At 45.0% G+C, this 10,664-nt stretch overlaps 1 protein-coding gene across 1 annotated transcript; it reads left to right on the top strand.

Annotated features, from left to right (window-relative positions):
• Positions 1-3,558: 3,558 nt before the first annotated feature.
• Positions 3,559-10,333, top strand: LOC133376540 (integrase/recombinase xerD homolog). The gene is made up of 2 exons (XM_061608880.1): positions 3,559-5,085; positions 7,549-10,333. Exons 1-2 carry the CDS (start codon positions 4,545-4,547, stop codon positions 8,517-8,519), a joined length of 1,512 nt encoding a protein of 503 aa, XP_061464864.1. The 5' UTR covers positions 3,559-4,544; the 3' UTR covers positions 8,520-10,333.
• The last annotated feature ends 331 nt before the right edge of the window (positions 10,334-10,664 follow it).

A 10,664-nucleotide genomic window follows, 5' to 3' on the forward strand; every position in this document is an offset into this window, starting at 1 on the left:
TTCTATCAAACTTTAAAATGAAGCGAAATTTGGCAGGTATAGTGAATGCACCAGGGGAGCAGGAGACCTGACCTCCTCTCTGAAATATTGTACTGCCCTACAAATTTGCAAACACAATTTGGGGTGGTCTTTCACAGGCCAATCCACTTTTGGTGTAACTTGGAAGAATTTTGTAACATGTGCTTCTGAGCATATGGTGAGTGGTGGCAACACCTGCCATCTCCAAAGATGGAGAATTTCATTTTTGTATGTTTGTTGGTGTTCTTTCCTGTGTTACTACTGTTTCTACAGAGTATCTAACCTAGTTATATCTATGCAGCTCCAGGAACTATGCTAAGTATGTTTCTAATACATTTTCTGTATATTTTGCATATACATTTGTGGAACCGGGATGTCTTAATCCCAGCACATCCCTAATTATGATTAACAATCTAACTATGCTTAAAACAGAATCTTAAAGAGTGGGTCACTAAAATGCTCATCCTATTTACCAAAATTGCCTGATTTAATTATAAAAGTTTTGGATCAAAATACAGATGAACCATCACAAACAGAAGAGGTTTTTGTAAAAAAAAAATGCATTTTTTAATTAATAAATCTGGGCACTGTCTGTCACAGAGAACAATGTGCATAATCTTCCCCTATATAAATTATCCTTCAAATTAATTAAAACGAATGCTTGGAAATGAAATTTATAGTTGTTCACCATTACTATTATTTTTGGCCAGAAAAGAGCACAAGGAAGACCAATCAAATGTAGTGTCAAACACAGCCATAGGATCCATATGCAAAGGGAAAGGCCCATCCTTATTTTTTATTATTGGGCTCAGCAGGCCTTTAAGCGATTGCACAGCTGTCTAAGAAACAGGATTTGGGCTGGTGGATTAGCAGTGCAATTAAGAGGGCAGAGAGCTTGCCTCGACTAAATCAGCAGGGATGAGGAAGAAATGGAAGTGGAATAGCAGTTCCTAACTACCTGCCTTCTCCTGAACAGTGTCTGACAGTCAGGAAAAGTCTACTGGCTTTTCTTGCTCAGCCTAAAAGTGAGGGGGGAGGTAGCTAAGAAGACCCTGACAGTAACCCCACAGTATCTAATACAAGCACAAATCTCCTCAAGGTGCTGATATTGTATCCCGACCTTCACCTTCCCAGTTTGTCCCCTTCTCCACCCTCGGTATGTCCTACACCATTATTACTGTCTGTTCTTTTTGCATTTTGTTTTTCTATGAGCTTACTCCTCTCCATTTCCCCTCTCCAATCATGTGTGTGTGTGTGTATATGCCTGCCAACTGAAGATTACACATCATGTGTATGATGAAGTAGAGTCTGGTTGAAGGTGCCTCAAGGCTGTTTTTCTTACACCAAAGGGACTGAAGAAGCAGGTACAGGATTCTGCAATGTACACACCAAAGTCAGGGTACTAAAGTTGGCCGGGGCTTTCTCACCACTGCCCAAATGGCCTATAAGAATGTGCTGCTGCTTGCTTTGTTCACATGAGCAGAGCCTAAATGTTTCATTCTTTCCTCCATTCAACCACCCCAGAATATATGGATGAGGCAGATTGTAATTGTCCGTTTTTTACGTTGGAAGGTACAATGCTTAAAACTAGTACTGCTAGCTGTGAAAAGTACCGACCTGAAATCTGCTAGCTCTCCTATCTCTCTTTAATTTTTTATTGGTAAAATGGCAGTGGCACTATAGCTGCCAGAAATATTATGTGCACACAGATATACACACACACAAATGGATATATAATACAATGTTGCTAATCTACCACAACTATATATTAGTGACACTGGTTATGACTGATTTCTTTCTTTAAAAAAAAAACTTGTAAAATGTCCTTTGCTACATTTTCAGTACCAGTTAACCCAGGATGTGTGAAGTCTTTTGTAAAATGCAGTCCAAATTATCAGTAGTGGAAAAAGCAATTTGCACATAAGCAATAGGGGACAACAGACTCACTCACCTTGGCAACACCATGCATGGCACTTCATGACAGTCATTCAATTTGAACTTGAATACAAATGCTTCAGAGAACTCTAGAGTGCAGACACTAACAGTACCACATTCACTGAAACATACTTTGCTTTTTTTCTCCTGTTAGATGCAGCCATTTCAATATATGAAAATGAAAATGTTCATTATAATTCAACTTTCCTCTTTTTTTCTTTTTTAAATCCTATACAACCCAACCAGGCCTGTACTAAACCCAAAGTTTCTGTTCCTAAGCAGCAGCTTTGCATTCCCTGGAAACCATCCTTGGTGCGGTTGGGAGAGGTTTGGTTAGGGATAAGGAACCATGAAGGAGAAGCGGAGGGAAGCATATTAAGAGGTGAAGTCATTCAGTCACTAAATCTGATAGCTGAACATGCTCATTTTAGGCCTCAACATTTAGGGAAACACAAGAGATAGAATGTTAAGGCTGCAATCCTATACATGCTTATCTGGGGGGAGGAAGGCCCTTTGAACTCAATAAATCTGAGTAGACATGTATAGAATTGCGCAAGTTTGCACACTTGCCCAGGAGTAAATACAACCAGGTTGTAGAGAATGGGAGCTTAACAAATGTAAAAAAACAGAGATAAGAAATGGTGTGGGAGACCTAGATATCTCTGTCATAGTAACCTAGGAAGCTGTCCTAAGTCAGCCAAGTATTGTCAGCACTGATTGGCAGTGGGTCTTCAGGGTTTCAGATGGAGGGGTCTCTTCTTGCTGGGGATTGAATGCATGCAAAGCACGTGCTCTGTGAGCTACAGCCTTTCTTCTATGGTTGTTTAGAGAAGGGCAGATGCAGCATGCCAGGTCACGGCCAACACATCACCACTGCAACCATCTCACCCATCAACTGCCTATCCAGATAGTGTAAGGTGCCAAAGGCAATGACAAGCATCTATATAAAAATGCACTTGGATGATTGGTTGATTATGGACATGGTGGAGCTGGCCATAGCTGGATCTTCAATTGCTTTTCCCTGGTGCTACTCTAAGCTCAGTAGTTTCACGATTAAGACTGAAATCCTATACATACTTGTTTGGAAGTAAGCCTCATTGAACTCAACGGGGCTTACCTCTGAGTAGACATGCATAACACTACCCTGTAAAACATAGGATCCCATCTTGGAGTGCAGAGTTCTGATGGGTGAATTGTCATTATAACACTATCGTTAAAATTGCCTCAAGGAAATGAAGGAGGTGTTGGCACCAAGGGTGGGGAGCAGGGTTTGCAGAGATGACTTTTAAGAAAACATTAGTGTTTGTGCACCACTTTCAATTTCACCCTACCCGCCTATCCAGGTAGTACTGAAGTTGACATTATTCCATCATAAACACAAACTGATCTACTGTGATGTTATATACTCTAAGTTTTAAAGACTTAAAAGATAGCGTTCCTGTAAAGGGGCGTATTTTGCCTTCACCCCAATTAGGGAAGACGCGGGAAGGTTCTCGAAGTTAAGGTGTGCCGCCACGTGGGATCGCTCATCCAATCTGGAGGGGTGTGGAGCAGTGGATATAAAGCTGCTCCTTCCCTCACGCGCTTGCCTTTTTGCCTTGCGGCACTTACTGCTGGTTCGCGCTTGCAGGGGCTCTTTCAGCGTTCCGTTGGTGATCGTTTCCTTGCTAAAATACCTCGTTTACCCTTCTCTGCTCTTTCCTCCCTTTCCCGTTGCTCTTTATCATTCTCTGTTGTTGTTTTGAGCCCCGACGATCAGCTGTGCCCGCCGGCTTCTCCCCCGGCTCGCCGGCCATTTTCCCTTGTATTGCCTGCGCTTTACAGCGTTTGCTGCTGGTGAAAAGCCCAGCTTGTTTTTTACTTACGGTGTTTGTGGGTGGTGATGTTCCTGGTTGTTATATTCCCTTGGTTATATATATAAATTTTGATTCCGTTTGTTCTGCCCCCCCTTTTCTTCCGGTTTGTCTTTAAATTGTTAAAGTTGCTTGTGTTTGGGTGCTTTGTTAGTTAGTTTCAGTGATCTTTGGTTCTTAGATAAATATATATTTCGATTGTTTATATATATATATTTATTTATTTGCTATTGTATTATATTCAGTGATAATTTGAAGGCAGTTTTGGTATATTAATACCCTTTAATTCATAGCTTACTTACTTTTCCTTTAATCCCCCCCTTTTTCATTTTCTGGGCATTTAAAGTGGTGTGTTGATCCTCTGGATTTCTTGTGCAGTTACTTAATTATATTTATAGCATAATATTGCATAAATTCATAATTATAGCTTAGGTAATTTATTCTTAAGGTATATTGTTAGTTAAAACTCATTTAAAAGTTGTTTGTTCATTTTATTGAGTTTAATAAATACCCTTTATCAAACACCCCCCCACTTCCCTTTCCCTTAAATCCTCCACCCCCCTTAATTCCAGCTTATAATACTTACCTGAAAATAAAAATAAATAAATAATAATTAATACGTGTAATAATAATAATAGGTTAAGTTAATTGGTGGATTGTAGTTATATTGCACTGTACGTGCACTGTTTAAAAAAAAAGAGTTGGTAAATTCATAATTAGGTCACACTTGCATTTGGTATGTTGTATAATTGTTGTTATTTGGTCTTTACAAATATGCCATCCAAGAAAGCTCAGCAGAAAAAAGGGGTTCGTGTTGTGAAGCAGACTACAAAGCGCCCGCCAATTCAGCAGGACATGTCTTATGATGATGAGGAGGATTTGGGGACCATCCGTGCGTTGGTAGCTAGAGTTGAGGCGCTGGAAAAGGAACGCAGGCAGCCGCAGGACGCTGATGCGGGTACAAGTACTGCTCCAGCAGGTAAGAAATCTGCACGGTTGGCTTCTAAAGTGCCTAAAAATCGTATTCTTGCTGATTTGGTTTCCAGGATTGGTGTTCTTGAAGCTGCAGTACCCATTGAAGAGCCCTTAGCAGCTGGGTCGCTAGCTGCTTTGCCTGCGGTTCCAGACACCATCTCTTCTCCTGCGGTTCCAGTCATACCTGCTGTTGGGCCTCTTCAAGCGCCACTGCCGTTTTCGCCACCGGCGGCCACGGCTCTGCCTGCCGGAGCTTCGGGGTTTGTCGCACCCCCAGTGGTTGCCTCTCCGGCTGCTTATGCAGGTGAGCAAATTGCACAGTCACAAGCTCTTCACACACAGGTTCAGGATTCTATTGCTCCTCCTCGTGACACTCCAATGGCGAGTTCTCAGTTCCCTAGCAATACTACTCACCCGTTAGTGTTTATGGGTGGTGTGTTGGTTCCGCAGCAACCCCAGTTACCTTGGCCGACAGCGGCCGTGACTCCTTGGCAGCCGCCTGTGGCTTCTTCCGCACAATCTCCTGCGTATTTGCCTCTCCCTCAGGGAGTTTATCCACATGGCGATATTTCCCTTCCACTGGGCGACCATTTACTGTTAGCTACTAAAGAAAAAATTTGGTGTGGGGAATATATTGACCTGTTCACTCTTTTGTTTCGTGAAAATGAGATAAAGCCCAAGGAAGGTCAGGAACTTAAGGAGCGTGAGGCGGCCATGAAAAGGAAGGTTGATCGATTGTGGCCTAATTGGTTGAGCGCCTATACTATCTATATGGGCGTTATGACTCAAGCTTACCCATCGAGGGCTTTGTCCATGATTAAATATCAGGACATTGTTCATCGGGCCTTCCGTGAGTTCTGGGACCGCTTGGTTGCGTTACGATGGAAATTTTAGACAGAGAGCGGCGTTGGACCCCACCCTTCGTTGGGATATCGAGCACACGGGCCTGTGGCTCCGCTCTATGACTCCCGCCAGGCCCACTTTAGGAGACAGAGCTGATAGTGGACATATATTAGCACGTGCACAAACTTCCGCCTTCGGCTCAGGCCAAGGCAGGCGGTGGGTTCAATCCCAGCATGTCTGCTGGACATTTAATAGTACAGGCCGTTGCCTCAGACGGCCATGTAAGTTCAGACACGCCTGTGGTTCATGTGGTGGCAACCACCCCAGCTCATCATGCCAGCGAGCGCGTACAGCTCAACAGGGTACAGGGGAACAGCAACAGCCCAAATGAGGGCCTGGCAACAGCGGCGGTACGTCGCAAGGCCAGTAGCCCGATTAAGTTAATTCCTTTGGAAGGGTGGTTGTGGTTTTACCCCAATAGGCAAGCTGCTAGTTTTTTGCTTCATGGTTTCAAGGAAGGCTTCCGTATTCCGTTTGAGAGTCCTAGGATAGCTACTTCCTCATCAAATCAGCCCTCTCTCAGCAACATGGCTTCGGTGGTGTTAGCAAAAATTAATAAGGAAATAATTGCTGACCGGATATCTGGCCCTTTCTCTGTTCCACCCTTAAAAAATTTGAGGATATCTCCTATAGGTATTATTCCCAAGAAGCAGCCTGGGGAATATCGTTTAATCCATAATTTGTCATTCCCAAAAGGTGCCTCTGTTAATGATGGGATTTCTCAGTCATACACATCAGTTAGATATACGTCTTTTGATGAGGCAGTGAGAGTAGTTCGCAAAGCCGGTAGGGGCGCTTTAATGGCTAAGTGCAACATAAAATCCGCTTTTTGCCTCCTACCTGTTCACCCTGAGGATGTGGATTGGCTTGGTTTTAAATTTCGGGGTCAGTTTTATGTAGATAGGGCTATGCCAATGGGTTGTTCCGTGTCATGTGCTGCTTTTGAAGCATTCAGCACATTTCTTGAATGGGCATTGAGGAGGAAAGCCTCTTCATCCTTCTCTGCTCATTATCTGGACGATTTTTTGTTTATTGGGCCAGCTGGGTCTTCACATTGCCTCCATCTGATGCAATCCTTTGCAGCATTAACTAAAGAACTGGGGGTTCCTTTAGCTCCAGAAAAGTCTGAGGGTCCTACTACTTCTCTAATTTTTTAGGGATCCTGTTGGATACTGTGGCTCAGTCGTCCAGTTTGCCACAAGAAAAGTTGCTTGCCCTTCGGCAACGGCTTTGCGTGGTGCTAGGATTGAAAAAGATTACATTGGCTCAGTTGCAGGAAATTGTGGGTCATTTAGTATTTGCATCAAAAGTTATTTCACCTGGTCGTGCATTCCTCAGGCGTCTTTGTGACGCCATGAAGGGTGTTCGATCTCGCCTCCACTTTGTCAGAATTACTTCTGGGATGAGAGCTGATTTAAAAATGTGGCTTGAGTTTTTGATGGAATTTAACGGCCTCTCTTTCTGGCAGGAGGAATTATTATTGGAAGCTGAATTACAGGTGCATTCCGATGCTGCAGGAGGCCTCGGCTTTGGTGTAATTTTTAGATCCCAGTGGTGCGCTGCAAGATGGCCTGCCAAGTGGCAGGCATCCCGGATCACTTCTGATTTGACATTTTTGGATTTTTTTCCAATAGTAGTAGCGGTTTATATCTGGCCGTTTGTATTTCAAAATCATACAGTGCGTTTCTGGTGTGACAATTTGTCCACAGTTAGCATTATCAATGCTCAGACTTCCAAGTCGCCGCGTGTTATGCGCTTGGTGCGAGCCTTTGTTTTGCAATGCTTGCGTTTCAATATTTTATTCATAGCCAAGCATGTTCCAGGTTTACAGAATTGCGTTGCTGATGCTCTTTCCCGCTTACAGATGGCGCGCTTTCGGGAGCTTGCATCTGGAGCGGAACTGGATCCAGTCCCAGTCCCACCGTTCCTGTGGAACCTTGGCAATTAGAAGTTGGGGCCGCTATTGCAGCCGCCCTTGCTCCCAGTACTCAAAAAGCGTATGAGCATTCTTTTGCAAAGTTCCAGCGTTTTCGCACCATTTCTGAATTGCCTATGGCGTGGCCTATTCCTGTTTCGCACTTATTGCAGTTTATGATATATTTAAAAGGGCACAACAATTCTGTTTCTACTATCGCTGGGCAACTTTCAGCGCTGGCCTTTATCTCTAAGGTGCGGGGACTGCCGGATCATTCTGTAGATTTTAGGGTCAGAAAGGTCCTTGAGGGTTGGTCGCATTCCGCTCCCAGGCCCACTGACCGGAGGAGGCCAATCACACCCGATGTCCTTCTCCAGATCCTGGCAATGTTTCGTTGTTTATGCTCATCTCAGTATGAGTCGCACCTTTTCGCCGCAGTAACTCTGACGATGTTCTATGGTGCTTTTCGCCCTAGTGAAGTATTGGTCCCCTCTAAGCGCGATGTTGCCTACAGGGCCTTATGCTTTTGCGTTTGCACGCTAGGTGCTGATATTGTGAGGGTTTCCCTACGAGTCTCTAAGACGGATCAAAATGGCCATGGCAGTATTGTGTCTTTGCACACTTGCCAGGTCCCTGAATTATGCCCTGTGTCTGCAATGCGGAAATTCTTGTCTATTCGGCCAGCATGCCAGCGTTATCTGTTCATACATGCGGATGGTACAGCCCTGACTCAATTTCAATTTTGGGCCGTTGTTCGGCGGGCCTTGTTGGCCAGTGGTCGCGATGCTGGAGTCTATGGGCTACATTCATTGCGGATTGGTGCGGCCACGGCCGCGGCCCTCGGGGACTTAAGCGTTAGTGATATCCAGGCAATTGGCAGGTGGCGTTCCGATGCATTTAAGTCTTATGTCAGGTTTTAACTATAATGCACTGTGTTTTTGTTTCCATTAGGTTTGTTGAGCCTTTCAGTCCCCGTGAGGATCGTACTGTGTGGCCACTCTATCTTGTTTTGGGCGCACCGGCGTGCCTCTTCGTCGATACCTGGAACACAGCTGCAGCTTTCAGCCGTAGCTACGGTTCGATGGGAAGCCCGGAGGGGAATGTTATGGGATGCGCTGTTGTCATCAGTTTGCCGGATTATGTCTTCAGCAGATCGGCCTCATGTATTGTTGATTCATTTGGGGGAAAATGACTTGGTGCAGCGTCCAGGGATGGACCTGCTTATCAAGGTCACTCGAGATCTCACGTGGCTTATTAGTTCATTTCCCAACCTCCTACTGGTTTGGTCGGATATGTTAGTTAGGAGGGTGTGGAGGGGTGCTTTTCATCCTAATAGGATCGACAGATCCAGGAAATGGGTGAATAGGAAAGTCAGGGCTCTGGTCTTATCTCTTGGAGGGGCATATATTCCTCATGATATGATTAGGTTCCATGTCCCACAATTGTTTCGGGATGATGGGGTCCATCTTTCCGAACAGGGGTGTGATTTGTTTTTAGAGGATTTGATGCTGGGATTAAGGGGTTTGTTAAATTCTTTGGGTTGAGTGGACCAAGCTTTAGCTGATCCACTCTTGTGGCATAGAATTCGGGCAGGTGAGGTATTCGGGGGATAAATTGAGGTGTTTAAGGCATTCTCGAAAAGGGGCACTGCTTAGGGAACCATCAGAGCTTCATGTCTGGGGGGGATCTGGGTAGTGTCCTTGTGGAACCGGCTTGCGCATCATGGTGAACGCTTGTACGGCGGGGCCATGGTGTGGAGGTTGGAACCACATAACTGGCTCTAAGAGCAAGGAGGGAGGAATGCACCCATGTCCTTGACTCTGGAGTTACAGACTGAGGAGAGTTGTTGCCTTTAGAAGGTGAGGGTATAATCCCTCATAGTTTGGCATAGCCTCACCTGCCCGAAGTATTTTAATCTGATAATTGGCTGTATTGCATTTGATCTAGTATGTTATATTTAATAAATATAACATTATTCCAGTCTTGTGTCACGAGTCTTCCTTGGTGTGGGGGCAATAGCATTCCTGTAAAGGGGCGTATTTTGCCTTCACCCCAATTAGGGAAGACGCGGGAAGGTTCTCGAAGTTAAGGCATGCCGCCACGTGAGATCGCTCATCCAATCTGGAGGGGTGTGGAGCAGTGGATATAAAGCTGCTCCTTCCCTCACGCGCTTGCCTTTTTGCCTTGCGGCACCCACCCTCCCTCCCTTGTCAGTATGGGCTTCGCTGGTCGCCAAAATGGGGCTGAGTAGGAATTTTTTGGGGGGGATCCTGATTTCAGAATCCCTTTGGTTTTGCCTACTCCATACTGCTTGGGTTCAATTCGATTGGCTTATCGGGTTGGGTGCGGTGTGTCTGCTTTGGCTGGCATAGAATTCGGGCAGGTGAGGTATTCGGGGGATAAATTGAGGTGTTTAAGGCATTCTCGAAAAGGGGCACTGCTTAGGGAACCATCAGAGCTTCATGTCTGGGGGGGATCTGGGTAGTGTCCTTGTGGAACCGGCTTGCGCATCATGGTGAACGCTTGTATGGCGGGGCCATGGTGTGGAGGTTGGAACCACATAACTGGCTCTAAGAGCAAGGAGGGAGGAATGCACCCATGTCCTTGACTCTGGAGTTACAGACTGAGGAGAGTTGTCGCCTTTAGAAGGTGAGGGTATAATCCCTCATAGTTAGGCATAGCCTCACCTGCCCGAAGTATTTTAATCTGATAATTGGCTGTATTGTATTTGATCTAGTATGTTATATTTAATAAATATAACATTATTCCAGTCTTGTGTCACGAGTCTTCCTTGGTGTGGGGGCAAAGTGGTCTATTTAGTAACTTGCTTTTTCCAAGTGCCTGTGCGTGACACATTCTTGCAGAGCACTTGAATTACAGCATAGAGGAGGTGTTGAAAAATCTTCAGCAAAGGGGGTGAGGGAAGCCATTGAACCACTTCTTTAAGATACTCCAGGCACCTTCAAGCAGCGGCTCCCAACAGAACCAGTTTCCTTTGCCCCTTGTCTTTCCCAATGGGATGCACCTCTGATGATCTCCGAGTGCTCCAGAAAGGCGCTCACAAA

Source organism: Rhineura floridana, chromosome 2 (assembly GCF_030035675.1).
Source record: "Rhineura floridana isolate rRhiFlo1 chromosome 2, rRhiFlo1.hap2, whole genome shotgun sequence".
Classification (NCBI taxonomy): domain Eukaryota; kingdom Metazoa; phylum Chordata; class Lepidosauria; order Squamata; family Rhineuridae; genus Rhineura; species Rhineura floridana.

Excerpts from the sequence above, each read along its gene's own strand:
- LOC133376540 (XM_061608880.1), top strand. The coding sequence starts at position 4,545 with ATGTTGTATAATTGTTGTTATTTGGTCTTTACAAATATGCCATCCAAG. Across the intron at positions 5,086-7,548 it reads CTCTCCGGCTGCTTATGCAG|ATGGCGCGCTTTCGGGAGCT; the intron begins GTGAGCAAATTG and ends TCCCGCTTACAG.